Source organism: Amblyomma americanum, chromosome 7, assembly GCF_052857255.1.
Source record: "Amblyomma americanum isolate KBUSLIRL-KWMA chromosome 7, ASM5285725v1, whole genome shotgun sequence".
Lineage (NCBI taxonomy): Eukaryota > Metazoa > Arthropoda > Arachnida > Ixodida > Ixodidae > Amblyomma > Amblyomma americanum.
In genome coordinates this window covers 20,715,028-20,732,359 of record NC_135503.1, presented here as the reverse complement: position 1 = coordinate 20,732,359, position 17,332 = coordinate 20,715,028, and the positions used below count along the sequence as shown (strand labels likewise).

Sequence of the window (17,332 nt, the reverse complement as noted above, 5' to 3'; positions counted from 1 at the left end):
ATGCAGTCTTGAGGTGACGTTTGCAGCGAATTCATATCAAGCACAAGTAAAAGTGAACGAAACTACAGTTCTACAGTGCGATAACAGTACAAGAGAGTAGGTACAGTACACACACACTGCTAACTACTGCAATTTGACTTGTCTTGTGGATACAGAAACTGCGCGTTCGCCAATCCAATCCAAGATGCTTCGCCGCACTTTTTTTCCTGCGCTCCCTCATTGTGTTATGTGTGCTCACGGTTTTCCCGTCCTCGTTTCGTCATTTTGCATTTCACGCTTTTTCCTGCAACCTTGTTCCCCTGCCGAGAGAAGCCTAGCAGGCGCAAGGGCTACTTTAGTCTCGTTTTTGCACCGTCGGATGACGGCTACCGGTGAGGCGTTCTCTTGCGATCGCACACCCCTGAGCTAAACTACTGCGAGACATGTTCCTGATCGGACTGACCGGCGGCATTGCGTCGGGCAAGAGCACGGTCGCCGGCATTTTGCTTTCGCTCGGCATCGATGTCATCGACGCCGACAAGATCGCCCGCGACGTCGTCGAACCAGGAAAGCCCGCCTGGCAGCACATACGGCGCGAGTTCGGCTCGGAGGTGTTGCTCAGCGACGGCCAGATCAACCGGCCCGCGCTGGGACGCATCGTGTTCAGCGACCACGACAAGAGGCGCAAGCTTAACAGGATCACCCATCCCGAGATCCACAAGGAGATGGGCATCCAGTGCGCCAAACTGTTCCTGCGAGGCCGCCAGTTCGTCGTCGTCGACGTGCCGCTGCTGTACGAGACCAAGACGATGCTTCGTTTCATGCACAAGGTGATCGTGGTGAAGTGCTCGCCCTCACAGCAGGTCGAGCGGCTCATGCTTCGGAACGGCTTTACCGAGGAAGAGGCCCAGAAGCGGATCGACTCTCAGCTGCCCCTGGAGCAGAAGTGCGGCCTTGCCGACTTCGTCATCGACAACACGGGGGACCCGGACCGGGTGCGCGCCCAGGTCGAGGACATTGTGCGCCAGCTCAGGAGCTCGTGGGTGCACTGGAAGCTGCGCGGTGCCGTGCTGCTCGCGCTTGTGACGCTGCTGCTGGGTGTAACGTGGGTGGCCGGTCGGGTCTGGAGCGCGCTTTAATTCCTACCAAACAAACCTGCCAGCTCATCCCCTAAGCACAGACTTGTGTACTTCTTTCATACCATGGTGCTGTGACGGTGCTTTAATATATTTTGATACTCGGGCAAGGTGTATATACAAAGGATTTTATAGGTTTACTTTTATTTTGATGTCCATGTACAAATTGAAGCTGAAAGTTCGCAATATACGCATGATGATAATCAAGGCTCTCTTGTTCAGTTTACTGTGCTGTTTCATATGACCAGCTATATGCCATAACAAGCCTCTCAATTCCCTACCCTTTTTGGGTGGAAACAATGTTAGACAAGCTGCTACTTTTTGGACACACTGCTTGACTCAGAACTGCCGCTTTGTCTTGATAACAATGAAATATCGACGCTGCTTGGTAAACTTTGATGTGTCGAAACGCAGAGCTTCTTCACCAGTGTGACCATCTGGTCCATTTGTATGCGTTGCTGCTGGTCCAGCCGATCCAGCTTTTCTTTCACTTCCGCAAAGTTCCACAGACTCTGCGAAAACAGAAAAAAACAGTTGCAACTTGCATAAGGCAAGGGCTGTACTGCATGAGAGACCAAAAACAGTAAAACATGTTGAGTTCTTTGCTTAACTAGGAGGCAGTCTGAGAAATTAAATTTGTCTCGCAAGCAATGTTAGGAAACAGTTTTCCACGGCATAAAAGAGGAACTGCTATGGGGCGTGAACTTTAATACAGGGTGTTTCAGCTAAGACTGTTAGAAATTTTAAAAAATAGTGTTTTTGAGTTAGAAGAGCGCACTTTTTGGCATAGCACTGTCAGTGGTATTGTGAACATGTTAGCTAACTGCATGGTTAAATAACACTGAGTAATTAACTTTTTTCTGTTACTTTTACGCTCCTCATTTATTATGAGGTTTGTATCCCACCATAACTAATATCGATAACAATTTTAGATTTTCGAAAATGGTATTCTCATCACTGCTGCAGTGCAAGTAATTTTGGGGCCATATGAGTGGTATGAGGACTTCCAGCAGTCTATGAATGTGAAGTACAGAATGACCAATTCTGCATATATGGGCATTCACGCTGTCACGGCATACCCTTAAGGCGGAGCTTAAGCCCGATTTTGCTGATCTTTGTTTGAAGCCTGCTTGATTCTGAAAACCGAAACCAAAGTGAAAAACTAAAGTGCTATTGCGCCGACTAAGCATTTGGCCTAACCATGCTAAATAGGCCATCATTTTCTTATTTTTGCAGGGTGCCAGTTCGTAGCGAGAAACTAAAGAAAAAAACTCCTAATCAGTTGCGACAGTACATCTGCTCTGTGCATCAAGGCAACATATGCCTCTCTCAAGCGGTAAAAGCACATTTAAACATTTCCTTGTGAATACATCTTGAGTAATTGTTTCTTCTTTGGGTATTTGCTCATGTCCTTTAGCACTTCACTCGGCTCTGTGCAATGGGGAACACTTTTCTCATTCGGTTCTTTCCTGGAAAACTGCAGGCTTCACCATGCTCAGTTAAGGAAGGAAAAGCCGTAAAAGAAAATGCTGCTCCTCATTAGTCAGTTCTCCTGTTACCTTTGTCTTGCTTACAAATGTTTCCATTGTCTAAGGTTCTATTGTTTCTAACAAGGTGGGCTCGCTCTTTCACTCACATTGTTTGAGTGAGATGGTCCAGCATTTCCCTCAGGAACAGCAGGAAATTCAAGTAGTGAACGGAATTCACGCTGCTTTCTCCTCAATTTCTTCAGCTCATCTTGAAGCTCCTTATGAATATCAAAAGGTACATTTTTCCTGGAAAGCAAGAGCTTCTTATCATGGTGCCAGAAATGTTAACAAAGAAGAAACTGGCACTCTTTGAGTTGCTACAGATAAATAAGCAAGCAAGCAAATAAATAAAGAAAAGAAAAACAAAAAAGGACAATCTAGTGTTTCAGAACAGCTTTAAATCTGAAGGACCCATTGAGTTGAGTTAAACAATGGTGAACAAAAAATGTAAAGCCGCAAAGAACAGGTTTAGCTTTCACTGCTCAATGCGGCTCGACCAAACACTGCAGTCTGTACAACAGCCACCACTTTAAAGCTGCAGTTTTTAAAATGGAAAATATGATAGGTCAAGGTTATTGGCATTTAAGTAACTGCTTTTCTAAAGACAAAAAGGAAGCACCAAAGGCATTTTGCCATTGTCCGATAATGGCAGTGTACAGATGTATTGAGAATGCACAGTTTGGCTAAGCTCCATCATGCATTCTATACAGAAAAAGTTTGTAGATGTACCACAGACAGGTGAATGCGCCAACAAAAATGGCAGCAAAAAATTGAAAAAAGGTAGAAAGAGAACTGTGTAGAGAAATACTCCATCTTGTCAACTCCATGCAGTGCTACTGAAGCTACAAGGGTGTGCACTGGTGGCAGAAAGTGACACAGCAAAATGTAGTGCCACATAGCAAAAAGATACAGCACCAGAGAGACAGGACACTAGAAAAGAGAAAGAAGAAAAGAATGCACACCAAAACTCCTTACATGTCCACAATTTCTCTAACCACCTAAAAAGAACCGGGCAACGTGCCAACATGGACTTGTTCTCTGGCCCTAACGAGTTTTCTATGCTTTGCAGTCTCGTCAACCTGCCTAACAAAGAAGGAAGTGCATGTACCATGAACCACAGGTCGCAGTTCGTTCTGTGCGCTGTTCGAGTTGTTTACTCCATTCCTTTAAAAAGGCCCTGCATCACTATTCAATGAAGTTGTGGTATGCCTGGAATCCACTTCACGAATATCCTCCAGCAAGAATTTTTTTAATGCGTCTTGTGTAGAAGCTGAGTTATCTTCAGTTAAAATTTGAATTTCAGCGTCTTCACGCCTTTCTCCCTCCTCTTGTCACTTTTTGCACACTCGGGGGAATTCCCTAGGCAGCAAAGCTTCTCGGCACTCCAGCGGTATGTGGCTGACTGGCTGGGGCCACAGTACCTGCATGACGTCTGAAAGAATCTTACCAACAGCCATTTCTTAACCGACATATGTAGATGCACGACACTGAGAAGGGCGCGAGTTCGAAAAGTTTCCCCAAAAAGGCTCGCCAACTTTTGAGCGCGATTGTGGGTTCTCTGCTGTGTGTAGAAAAGTATTAGTTACCGCAGATGTTCATGACAACACAATCTAGTGATTGAGTGCGTTTATATACTAAGCTCTAAGGGTGCTGCTGGGCCCCTTTAAGCTGTGGCACGGCCTACATTGGCCAAACCTGTAGAAAAAAACAGTGCTCATCCGTGTCTTTCGCTGTGTCCTGCCTCTCCCGCACTGCATCTCTTCACTATGTCACACTATGTAGCCCAAAGTTCCATCTTAGTAGTTCCACACTTTAAACCAAATTACAATGCAAGTACTGTCTTTGCCAAAAGTAACCAGGCAATGGGGTTTGCCTCTCAGTCACATAGTGGGTGCCTTATGGCACCCCTATAGACTAAAATGTCTCAAAAACTGAGGGTGAGGGTTCTCCTTGCCTTACACAGATTTAGAGCTTAGGGGGTGCCATTAGTTTGGTTTGGTTTCACGGGATTGTGGCTCCGAGGGATGCCGTAGTGGAGGGCTCCGGATCATTTTGACCACCTGGGGTTCTTCAACATGCACTGTACGTGGGCCTCTAGCATTTCGCCTCCAAAGAAATGCAACTGCTGTAGCCGGAACTGAATCCGCGTCTTTCAGGTCAGCAGCTGAACACCATAATTACTGAGCCACCATGACAGCAGGGTGCCATAAGTGCTCCACCACATTGCTAAGAAACAAACCCTGCTGCTTAGTTGCTTTTGGCAAACATTGACTGCACATAGCTAAATAGATTAATTTTTTTCAACACTTCATTGCAGTTTGATTAACTACTCATAATGCATGCTTATGTGAGCACAAGCATGAGTGCAGAGTGAAATGTTGCAGGGGGCACTAAATATCTTCCTCACCATGACATGACTGATGGTTGGCTGCACTGCACAAACATTTTGAGATGCAGGAAGATAATGAAAACAAAAACACTAAAGATCTAACTAGGAGGCGCATGTTTATTATAGAAAATGTAAGTTGCGTTCATGACCAAGGTACAAAAATAAACCTTTCAACTCACTTTAGGTGAACTGCTTCAGCCTGCATTTCATGGTTTGCTGATTTCAGGCCCTTTATTTTAGAATCGCACATACTCACGGTCTTTCGGTACTCCTTATTTCGCTGTAGGGTAAGGCGTAGGGAAGCATGGAAATGGAGCAAGTACAAATAAGGCTTTTTTCTTATTTTGGAGCATATATCATGCCTACCATCCCCTCCCCTATTACTCAAAAGTCATGTCCAGGAGCCACCTGTGTGCTATGCATACCTGCAGCTCCAGCAAATATGCCTGATAGGAACCCTTTGATAGCACGTGTACCATGTGCTTTATTTTACGCATTGCTTCCCACAAAACTAGGCTAAAGCTCTGAAAAGAATGATTTGGTCATACAATCACATTAAAGGGCCTCAATCATGGTTTAATGACACAAATGCATAAAACCTGATAAAACCATGAAATCAATAGTGAATGAAGTCTTGGTATCTAAGAAGTGTACGCGTGTTTTGACTAAATGATGTCGTTTACAATATTTCGAAAGGTAAACACAGCTGGACACTTGTCGCAAGAACTACGAAGAGGGAGCTCATTTGACAGTTTTTCGAAATATGCAAAAAGCAGGCAACATTATTCGAATGGTCTTCTTGATTTAATCGAAGTTTTTAATAAAATCAGTTCAAAATAACACGCTGACGTTGACTGTAGCTCCACACATTTGGGATCACCTTATTCTTTGCCGCTTGAGCCAATGTGGTGTCCAAATTGGATCATCATACAGCTGACTGAGTTTCATGACTTGTCAACACGGCAAAAACATTCATGAAATCGAAAGTTTTTAGAAATTGTAGGAATATGTTTTTTGGGCGGTAAATTTGTTTCAGGCGACCTTTATAGACAATAAAACCTTGCTTAAGCATCGAAGTTTGCTCACCTGCTTTAGAGCTCTCAGTTTCCAGTTAAATTCCTTGTGGACCTGCCGCAACTCAGCTTCAAGTTCTTCAATTCGTTTTACGTAGTCGTACTTCTCCTGCTCCCATGCTAGCTTCATTTGCATGCTGGCCCTTTCACTCTGCTCCGAGAGTTTTATGGCATTTACATGAGCAGCCTGCAACAACGAATTGCAGCTGCTGTTAGTGGAGTTCAGTGAGAGCTGACAAACAGCGTTTCCTCAAGCATGTAGCGCAGCAGTGCAGGCAGGACTGCTTTACAGTTGTATCTCAAACACAGATGTTTTGTCTGAATAATATAGAAAAATGCGAGCCAGTTTTGATGATGACAGTTCTGCTAATACTGAAGAGCATCTGGACTACAAACTTGACGAAGGATAATTAAACGCAGACATTCAGAAGCATACACTTGCCGTCAGCAACGAATACAGTGCGACAATGTGAGCTTGTGGTTCTAAACATTTTCTATGTTCCATCCTTGAAAGCTGTTACTCAAAAGTAGCAAAGGGTGAGGTGTGTCAAAATGTTTTTAATACGCCTATGTTCTTCTTATCATCTCAAGAAACTGATTGCACCATTGTGCCACTGCCTATATTACAGCTACTAAACTGAATGGAGGTGAAACATAAGCAGCAAAACATCAAACAATTTCAGTTGCTACTGGCAGCAGGGCGATGACCTTTAAAAGTGGCGTGAGCGGCAAACACCTCAGATCTGGACTATTTGTGAGAAATTGTTAAAGAAATCGGTAACTTTTAAAGCATTATGCATTAATTAGATTAATCAGTTAGCATTAAGAGGTGTGCACCTCAGGAGGGCTTCAAGCTTCATGAAACTGCTTATAGCACTACACTAAATTGCCACGTTTTTCAAGAGAGGTATGCTCTGTAGACTGAAATTCATTTTAAGTAAAGAGCTTTTTTAACAAGAAGTCATATATGGGAAAATTATTTCTTTTAGTTAGAGTCACACACTGGTTAAAAATGACACTGGCACCCAGTTAGCCGACAACATTAAAAAATTGACACCAAAACAGACACAGATGCATTAAAAATGTGCAAATCTTGTGAAATAGCCCGATTGTTTGTGCTAGTTGGTTACTATCCACCATGGTATAAAGTAACTGCAGCTTGAAAACCAAAAAACAGAACTGGAAGAACACACAGGACAGTGTTCGTCCTGTTCTGTATGTTCCTAAAGTTCTGTCTTCATCTTTTTTTGTGCTGCAATTACTCTACACTATGGGTACTGTGAAGCCAGACAGACTGAGAATTAAAAAAAACTTGCAAACAAGTTTATATTTAAAAAACACGTAGTAAAAAAAAAAAGCTTAGAATGATCAAAATGCTGCAGTACATGCCACAAGTAGTTGACATGCAAAAAGCCAGCTGCCAGAAGAGCAAAGATGAGATAGTTCTCTTACATAACTGGTCTTCTCATTGTACCAAAGCCATACAAGCATTTCCTAGAAAATACTAACAGCTGCATGATGATGCCACACAAACATCATTTTTTCTGCAACTGAAAAGTTATGTCTCTGTACCTGCCTGAATCTGTAATTGTTTATTTGTAAAAAGCAAACACGTGAGGTTTGAAATACATAGTACTCTTACCTGTAGCTCTAGCTGTAGACCCTCAATCTTTCCTGAAAGTGTTTCCCTCTGCTCCTGGGAATTCTTAATTGTCGCATGACCCTTGTTGAGCTCTTCCTCTGCAAGCTTCAAACGCTGGTGCAAGACATGATTCTCAGCTGCAACCTTGTTTGTGTCGTCCCTTGCAACCAACAATGCTTTCAGCTTGGCCTTCAGAGTGTGCACCTCTTCTTCCAACTCTTGCTTCTGGCTGTCCTGGGACTGTTTTAGACGTTTCACATGCTTCTCGCTTTCAGCGAGCCTTTCGAGCGCAGCTTCTTTAGAAGTTTCGAGCTCTTGGAGCTTTGCTTCCATCAGGAGTTTTTCAGATTCTAGCCGTCTAGCGCGATCCCAGTCCTTGGCTCTTAGAGCATGGAACTTCTTTTCCAGTTCCTTCTCCTTTTCTGCCAGCAGTTGTTTTTGGTTAGTAGAGCCCTTCATAGCCAGCTCAGCATCTGCTTTGGCACCTGAAGAACATGAAGGTGGCGCACCCACTGTTTGATGACACACATGCACACTCTGTAGCAAAAGTGTACAGAATGTGAAAGCTGTGACAAAGTGAACTTGCTTGCAGCTTACAACTGAAAGAAGCAGTCTGCGCTTCGTGAAAGACATGAGAGCGCAAAATGGCAACACGGTCGAGTAAGGGAACAGGACGAGCGCTGCACATGAGAGTGCAAAATGGCAACACAGACGAGTAAAGGAACAGGCAGCGCTCGTCCTGTTCCCTTACTCGTTCGTGTTGCCATTTTGCACGCTCATGTCTTTCACAAATACGCACCAACAAGCCCAGCTGCAAGTACTTCTCAGTCTGCATTTGCTTGCATAATCAATGCACAGAACCACTCAATTCCACTCTGCACACCAACACGATGAAAAGATATTGTTTGTTCAGTGTTCCCATGTTCTATCATCTGCCAGTCAGTATGGTCCACTTTCAGAGGGAAGGTCTTACTAGAAAACGAGCACTATCTACAGCTCAGATTTGACACTATGTCGTGAAGAATAATCTTTATTCAATGGGTGCCTGCCTAATGCATCACCTCCTTCCAATAATTTACAACACATCTCGCCATTATGTTTTCTTCAGTGCAAATCAGACGTTCCCTTTAAGTGTGGACTATATTGTGCGTACCTCTCATTGATGTTTACCAGGCAATGTATTGGAGACAGCTTTAAGGGATTGGGAGCCTAACTTTGAGGGGAGTCCCTTAAAGAAAAGAAAATAAAGGTTTACCAATAGCAATAACAGAAAACCTTAGTTTTGGAGGGTTTGCACAGCCATCTTGAATATGCCTTGATATGCTAAAATGTTATCAAGAATTTTCTCACTGCTCTCCTTTAATATGCTAAATTAACACGTTTGTGCAGATCAAGCAAGTTTGTAAGCCACTTGCAGATTAGCTATTACACAGCGCACTTAGATTACAGCGCAGTACAGCACAGTGGCAAAATTTGTCTCCACAGCCATGTGATGGCTGTGCTCACGAAACAGAGCTAAGTTGGTCTCAACACATGAAGAACTCACTTGCAAGCTCCAGCAAAGCTTTTTCGTACTTGGTTTCAAGTTCGGCCTTCTGATGGACACTCTCCATCTTTAACTGTGCAACTTCTGCTTTATGCCTTTGTTCAGCCAAGGAAAGCTTGTTCTTTAGGCTGAGCTTTTCTTCCTCAAGAGAGACAAGCTCCTGTGAAAGTCTGTTGACTTCTTGTCGATACCTGCCCAGTGCTTCTTCCAGGGCCTCTCTCTGTGACTGGGCGCTTTTGAGCTTTGTTTCTGTGACTTTGTTAGCATCCTCAGCTAATGCAAGCTCTTCCGCATGTTTGTGCAAGGCCGCTTGGTGCTCTAGCACAACACTGTCCTTCTCACTTCTGAGTTCTTTCACTTGAAGAGAAATACCCTTTAGTTTGTTTTGTAAGTCTGAATTTTCTTTTTGGGCATTAAGAAGCTTTGTCAGGATATCTGCTGCTTCTGATGGGCTTTGCTGGCTCTTTAACCGTTGTATCTCCACTTGCAATCGATTGGCCTGTGGGGTAAAGGAAGGTGTAAAGTTATTAGCATTTAGAACCCTGGAATTATAAGAGATTTTTCAAGCATGAAAGGGAATCTTTATAATACCTCAGCCTTGTGCTTGAGATCCAGCTCTTGCAGAGCTCTTTGATGACTTCTTTCTCTGCTTTCTAACTGCGCTTTCAGTGTTGTGATCTGAACATTTGCTTCATGCAGAGATGCTCTGCACTTGTCATAATTTATCTGCAGCTGCCTAGTGTAGCTTTCAAAATTGTTACGCAGCTCTGCTTCTATTTCTCTTCGCAGATCATCCTCACTTAAAGCACTTAACTGAAACGAAAAATAAGAGTTCAGATGTTTGGGAAGGGAGGGGAGGAGAAGGGAGAAGCTGAAAGTGAATATATTATTTATGCGTTCTAGAGGAATGCATTATTAGGAAGGAAGAAGCCTCACCTTGGTACGGAGCTCTTTAATTGTGGAATCTTTTTCCGAAATAATCTTGTCGGCTTTCTGAAGTATGCTGGCATGGTTGGACCGCACGTCATGAAGAGCTTGCAAAGCGTCTTTCAAATCCTTTTGGAGCCTGACATAATCTTCCTGCAGGCTGGGGAAATGGACGGTATGTTCGCGATTGTGCAGCTTACTTTCGTGGTCACGTACTTACCTCACGTTAGCAGCCTTCAGCTTCTCAAACGAGTAAGTTTGCACATCTCTGCTACGACATTTTTGTTCACTGTCCCTGTCTTTATCCAATGCTTTATCGAACTCGTCCAACGAAGGTTTTAGCGTCATTATAAGTGGAGCCTGGCGCCTGTTCCAGTGACTTCTCACGCGCAACACACGGCCAAAGAAACTTTAGTAAACAAGAAGATAACTGGCATGCCGTTCAATTCCGTGATATGACCAGTGCGCACGACGTCGTCTTTACGCTGGCCTATGTTTCACATATATGCAACGTTTTGTAGTTTTGTTGTGCGCGTGCGAGCGATGTATGTGGTGTATCCACAACAAAGTTCATAACAACCGCTAGAGAGGTAGCGACATCTGCGGAGCGCATTTCGCTGCATCGCTAGCAACGCGCTTAAGCGTTGCGAGGTTTGTTGTCTACATAATGCGCGCACGATGATTAAAAAATGAGTAACTGGCGTGTATATTACTCTGCCATTGTGTAATACTTAACACGCTATGTGCTCTCAGCGCGAAAAGAATGAGTTGCAAGCGGCTGAGGAAAACGGTAACAACCAAATTGCAGTCGCTGCCGCTGCGGCCATGCCACACCTAGCGGCACTACCGAGAACTAGAGCGCGCAAGTTGATTAATTCGCTTGATCCGAGCCTCCGAGCAGCAACTGAGAGCAACCCAACCCACGCAAGTACGGGGCACGGGTTCACTCAAGGCTTGTTGGCATTAAGTGGGGCGCGCGATGTGGACGCTCAAGATGCTTCTCGTTAGTGTTCTGCTACGCAGTCTTGAATGAGTGAGACGGCTCGCTGGAGTCGACTCGGGACATCGGCCCGATCACAATGCAACTTCTGTCATTTTCCTGATTCTGCTTTTGATGCGTGTCGCGAGCGACACAGCACTGCTACTCGGTGACGTGAACGCGACTTTTGCGCTGCGCCTGACTTTCCGTCAAAATGAAAGAGACCATCCCACCGAACTCGGGGACTACTGCCACAGCCGAAGCTTACGCAAACGACGACGGTGCAGTCAAGAAGCCCTGCCGAGTGTGGTTGGTGCCCGCTTGGATCGCGTTCAGCTTTGTCGCCGTTCTGGTCATCGCTCTGGGTATGCTAGCGTTGTGTTTGTTCAGAGTAAACGCTCTTGAAGGAAAAGTTGCTAGCCTGGAGGAGCGCACGTACCAGCTAGAAGTCAAGAGGGATGGGCTGGCGGCTGACCAGCTTTCATCGGCGTTCCTCGCAACGAGGCGGCGAAGACGGCGGCGAGACGTCGAGCCTAGCTGTCTTTGCCCTCCGGGTCCGCCAGGACGCCGAGGAAGGCGCGGACCGAAGGGCGACATCGGAGAACTCGGTCCACCAGGTCCACCTGGCCTTCCAGGGAAGCCAGGCTTTCCCGGTGCTATTGGCATTGATGGTCCAAAAGGCGATCCTGGCCCCATGGGCCTGCCCGGCGTAGCAGGACCGAAGGGCGATAAAGGGGACAAGGGAGAAGGCGTCGTTGTAAGGTCTACCAAGGGCATGAAGAGGTCCGTCACGCGACTTCACGGTGGCACTCTCGGATACACCGAAGTCATCGCCATGAAAGGTGCGCCGGGTGAGCCGGGCCCTCCGGGTCCCCCGGGACTACCGGGCTTTGATGGGCGAACGGGACCACCCGGGGAACTGGGACTCCCCGGCCCCAAGGGCGACAAGGGTGACCACGGCTTCGTTGGTCTTCCGGGAGACCCGGGTGTGCCTGGCCTTCCCGGGTCGCCCGGCCAGAAAGGAAGTGCGGGACTGAACGGCCGCGACGGGCCGCGTGGCGAGAAGGGTGACCTCGGCGCCCCTGGTTCTCCCGGTGTAGATGGAGAGAAGGGAGAAAAAGGAGAGCCTGGCTCAGTGGTGACAACCGACGGCGTTTCTATTCCCACTTCTTTTGTACAGGGGCCGCCCGGTCCGCCTGGCCAGAAAGGTGAGCCAGGTCCAAAAGGCCCGCTGGGGCCGAAGGGAGAGAAAGGGGACGAAGGAAAAAAGGGGAAAAGGGGTCGCATTGGTGTTTTTGGTAAGCCTGGAGCAAAAGGAGAAAGGGGTGAGCTCGGTCTAAAAGGGGACCATGGACAGCCCGGTGAGAAAGGAGAAAAAGGCAGCTCCGGTGAGCCTGGCTTACCAGGAGAGCCAGGGGAGATGGGGCCACCTGGTGCTGTGGGACCTTTGGGAGAAATGGGTCTGCAGGGACTGCCAGGTCTTCCTGGATATCCTGGACCCAAAGGTGAAAAAGGCATTCAGGGAGACTATGGGCCCCAGGGCATGATGGGGCCTCCTGGACTGTCTGGCCCTCCAGGCAGGCAAGGACCCAAGGGCGAGAAAGGCAACAAAGGTGAATCATCAGTGGCTAAGTATGCCAGGCATACTCTTTTGGGAACTATGGAAGAGAGGGATTTTTCCATGATGGGCGGCCCCCCAGGACCTCCAGGCTTTCCAGGGGAGCCCGGCCTCCAAGGACCACCTGGTATCAAAGGAGCAAGAGGTGCAGATGGGCAAAAGGGGGAACCTGGGCAGAAAGGGGATGCAGGCAGCCCAGGTCCTTTGGGGCTCCCTGGGCCTGCTGGCACGAAAGGAGATCCAGGAAAGCCAGGTTTTGATGGAAGGCCGGGGCTGGTTGGGGAACGAGGTGAGCCTGGTCGCAAGGGAGACAAAGGGGAACCAGGAATGCCAGGCCTAGATGGCCTTCCTGGTCACCAAGGTGAGCCTGGCATTCCAGGTCTGAGGGGCAAGCCTGGGAGAAAAGGGGACAGAGGTGACAGTGCTTGGTCCACAGACCCCTGTTTGCCTGGACCTGATGGATTGCCAAGCAAAGGCTGTTCAGGAGATCGCAAACCAGATGGCCTGTCTGCTGCTTCTACAAAGCACCTTAGCTTCCGCTAGTGTGTTCTCTTTTTGCTACTTTCTGTTGTGTAAAACAGTGTCCGAGAGTGGGTGCCTTTGTAGATTTGTGCTAGTTTGTTTTCACTGTGGATAGGTCATTTTGCTATGTCTTACTCTGTTTCATGTGCTTGTGTATGTCTGTGGATTGTTTTGTTGAAATTTTGTGAAGTCTTTCATCGGTGTTATGCTAAAGATTTTTTTGATAGCTGCACCGAATTAGAATCTTGAGCCTTCATGCCATCAGAACAGCTTGTTCACTGAAAGAATCCTTTGAACTAGTTCCTTTTTTTTCAACAATGCAGGTATAGCTCTGAACTTTACATTGCTGTGGATACAGCTGCTTTGTGACTGAAACTTGCCTTTTAAGGTCTACAAATCCTCTCAAGTTGTTGTTCATCCTTGCATACAAGTATGTATCTAGCTTCTGTGATGCCGTCCTAGCAGTTCAAAGTATGCACATCTTATAGTTATAGGACTACGTGCTTTCTATGAGTGCTGCTTTATCTAAAGGGTGCATTCAACTTGAGTAAAAGCTTTTCAAGCTTTCTTGTGCAGTTAACTTGCAGTGCTGGTTCTTTGGCAGCTAGGGCAGCCTTTTGCTGTTAAGGCATGCCATGCATGAGTGTTTCATAGGAGCAGTTCTCTCTCTGCAGTAGCACTGTAGACATAGATGTTAGCAATAGAGTACTGGTAGTACCTGCCTTGGATTGATCTCACAAAACTTCTGTTCCTGCAAGTCTCATTGCTTGCTACATTCCTTGCACTGCTCAGAGTTCTTAAGCAGCAATACTCTCTGAATATGTTTATACTAGTGCCAAATACATGTGCTTTATATACACACTTTTATCTTTACACCTTCTACATTTGTGTTGTATTTTTTGCAACAAACTGCGAGCTGTTTTATTTAATTGTACTGATGCAAACTTGCTTCTTAATCCTTCTCACTTGACGTGATGTATCCTATTTAAATAAACATCTATGCTACATTTCTCGCCACTTGTATAGAAGGAAACTAATAAACATTGCATCTCATGTGGAATAGTGCCTTTGATTCTTCAAAAGAACTTTCACTTTTCTATGCTTTAAGGCCCTAGAGCAGGGAAGAAAGGAAAATGCTGACTGCAAAGGAACAATCTTATGGATTTCATGTCAATAATCACAGCCTCAATCACCTTGGACTAACCCTGCAGCGAGAATCGTGGTCAGTGTAATGCCTGCTGGGTTATGTGAACCCTGTAGTTCATGTTTCACATGCAATAGACACTGTAAAATGAATAGTTTTCGTTTATGCATGCAGGAGCATATACATTCATCACGTAAATGCAGCAATGGCTTTCTCCAACATACTTTTCAAAGCAAGGTCAACAGTGTCGGCTTCTATAAATCCAAGAGGTTTCCTGGAAGATCTCACTGCAAAACCTAGCCCTAGCGACACATCTGCCTAAAATTTCTGTGGCCGTGGTGCTGCATCAGTGACTGATCGAGCAGTTTTGAATTTTGATGCTGATATGCTGCGAGTAATTGTGCACCATTTTACCATTTTTTTTTCATTTGCTTAATTGTGCAGTAACTGTCTCTTCCGTAATAATTTCACGTCTTTTAGGTTTCTGCAATAGAGAGACGATTGGTCACAAAATCCTGGTATTTCATAACTTTTATCCATTTTCACTGCCTGGGCATAATGATAGTGCTAAGCAAACACTACATCCCATTGGTGTGTTATCATTGTACTACCAATGTGACATTGTAAGGAGATGAGCATGGCAACAGAATTCAGTTACATTTGCTATAATTACACATCTGAACTTTTTGAAGAACCAAGATCTTGTGTGTGCTGGGCGAGTATTAATTACTGGCGGCGCTGACAACGTCCCTACAGGGTTGTGTGAACCGAAACTATACTCAGATAATTTCACGCAGGGCTCACCGCCTGATTTAATTCTCTTGCAAGAAACTAATATAACTCCGGTTTTAAAAGGATACCAGTGCCAGGAAAATGGACGCACGGCGACTCTAATTAACAACCACCTAGTCACCATAGCGCATGACGAAATTGAAAACACAGGGATAGAGCACATTATAACGGAGGTTATTCCCAAAAAAGAAGCATAAAGCCAAAAGCACTTTCATAGTAAACCTATATAGCCCACCCAGACAGAAGAGATGCAATTTCAATAAGCTTTTCATGGAGGTGGGAAGACCAGCTAAATCCAACACTCTGCTTATCGCGGGAGACTTCAACGCGAGAGACCCCAGCTGGGGCTACCAGAAAGGAGAGAAAAAAGGACAACTAATCTGTATAGCAGCGGAAAATGCAAACTGCACCCTACTAACAGATGAGAGCCAACCAACACGACTAGGGAACAGCGTTAGCCCAGACACGTGCCCAGACCTGACTTTTGTCAGAGGAGCGCAGCAGGTCGAGTGGGAGAACTTGCTGGAGTACCTGGGAAGTGACCACTATGTAATCAAGGTCACCCTTGAAGCAGATAATACTAAAAGAAAGATTGGAACCGCCCACATAACAGACTGGGACAATTTCCGGGGCGATTGTGGGCAGATGCAAGGCGCAATCACCTCAATAGAGGAATGGAGCAAGCAGCTGAAATAGTTGCAGGAACAAAACACGCAACAGATAGACAGAACGGAAGTCACACCGGAAGTGGATCCGAGGCTGCTTAGGCTATGGGAAGCAAGGCGAGGGCTCACAAAGAGATGGAAAAGGCAGAAGCTTAACAGGAAGCTACGACTCAAAATCGCAGAGGTCACCAAGAAGGCAGAGGAGTAAGCGGCACACCTAGCCAGACAGGGGTGGGAGCAGGTTAGCAGCTCTCTGAACGGCAACCTCAGAACGTGGAGGATACTCAAAGCCCTCATGGATCCAACAAAGACCAAAGCAGAAAGTGGGAAAGCAATCCAGAGGCTGGTCCACAACAGCAAAGAGTCAGATGAAGAGATCCTGGAGGCGGTCAAGAAGAAGTGCTATGGCACAGACAAGCCGCAAGGATACCAAGGAGAATATCAAGGGGAGGAGAACCTGCACCTCGACAGGCCGATAACCAATGAAGAGATTTATGCGGCCATCAGGGCGGTTACCAGAAACACAGCAGCAGGAGCCGATAAAATCAGAAACTCGCTAATTCGCAACCTCAGCAATGAAGCGGTGATGCAACTCACAGACTACCTCAATACACTGTGGACAGAAGGCACACTGCCACGGGATTGGAAGCATGCAGAAGTTGTGATGATTCCCAAGCCAGGCAAGAAGTTGGAGATAAACAATTTGCACCCTATCTCGCTCACGTCGTGCCTAGGAAAGCTTTTTGAGAGAGTCATCACAAGGAGAATACAACAATACCTGGAAGATGAAGATCTGTACCCGCACAGTATGTTCGGCTTCAGAACGAATCTATCGACACAGGACATCCTGCTACAGATCAAGGAGGAAGTCGCAGAAGCCGCCCCAAAAACAGGGGAGAACATCATCATGGCACTGGACATCAAGGGCGTGTTCGATAATGTCAGCCATGACGCCATCGTGGAAGGGCTAGCCACCACCAACTGCGGAAGAAGAGTACACGACTACGTAAGGGCCTTCCTGTCAAACCGCACAGCTACGGTTGGACTGCGGGACCTACGCAGCAAGGTCTTCGAAACACCAAACAAAGGCACCCCGCAAGGCTCAGTGATCTCGCCGGTCCTCTTCAACATAGCCATGATTGGGCTAGGCAGACAGCCGAGTCAGATAGAGGGGATACAGCACGCTATGTACACCAATGATATAACGATCTGGATCAGCCAGGGCTCCCCAGGGCAAAAGCAAGATCTCCTGCAGCAGGCAGCCACATGCGTGGAGAACTACGTCAGAGAGAGAGGCCTGGCATGCTCCAACGAGAAGTCGGTAATTCTACGAGTGGGCAAGAGACCATCCAAAGAAATATACAGCATAAAAATTGAAGGGGAGGTCCTCC

The 17,332-nt window shown here is 46.2% G+C and overlaps 3 protein-coding genes across 4 annotated transcripts; 2 read left to right on the top strand and 1 right to left on the bottom strand.

Moving 5' to 3' along the window:
• The first annotated feature begins 278 nt into the window (after nt 1–278).
• Dpck (Dephospho-CoA kinase) lies at nt 279–1,322 on the top strand. Its single transcript, XM_077631424.1, has one exon. The coding sequence runs from the start codon at nt 423–425 to the stop codon at nt 1,116–1,118; it is 696 nt and encodes a 231-aa protein (XP_077487550.1). The 5' UTR covers nt 279–422; the 3' UTR covers nt 1,119–1,322.
• LOC144098631 (centrosomal protein of 83 kDa-like) lies at nt 1,232–11,057 on the bottom strand. Of its 2 annotated transcripts, XM_077631420.1 has the most exons (9): nt 10,442–11,057; nt 10,231–10,381; nt 9,886–10,107; nt 9,295–9,793; nt 7,749–8,233; nt 6,120–6,293; nt 5,213–5,313; nt 2,752–2,890; nt 1,232–1,627 (listed from the first exon to the last, which is right to left on the bottom strand). In XM_077631420.1, exons 1-9 carry the CDS (start codon nt 10,567–10,569, stop codon nt 1,430–1,432), a joined length of 2,097 nt encoding a protein of 698 aa, XP_077487546.1. In that variant the 5' UTR covers nt 10,570–11,057; the 3' UTR covers nt 1,232–1,429. The 2 variants fall into 2 exon arrangements, with proteins under 2 accessions (XP_077487546.1, XP_077487547.1); XM_077631421.1 differs by lacking the exon at nt 6,120–6,293 and having other exon boundaries at nt 10,442–10,793.
• A 48-nt stretch (nt 11,058–11,105) lies between these two features.
• LOC144098632 (uncharacterized) lies at nt 11,106–14,392 on the top strand. Its single transcript, XM_077631422.1, has one exon. The coding sequence runs from the start codon at nt 11,415–11,417 to the stop codon at nt 13,359–13,361; it is 1,947 nt and encodes a 648-aa protein (XP_077487548.1). The 5' UTR covers nt 11,106–11,414; the 3' UTR covers nt 13,362–14,392.
• The last annotated feature ends 2,940 nt before the right edge of the window (nt 14,393–17,332 follow it).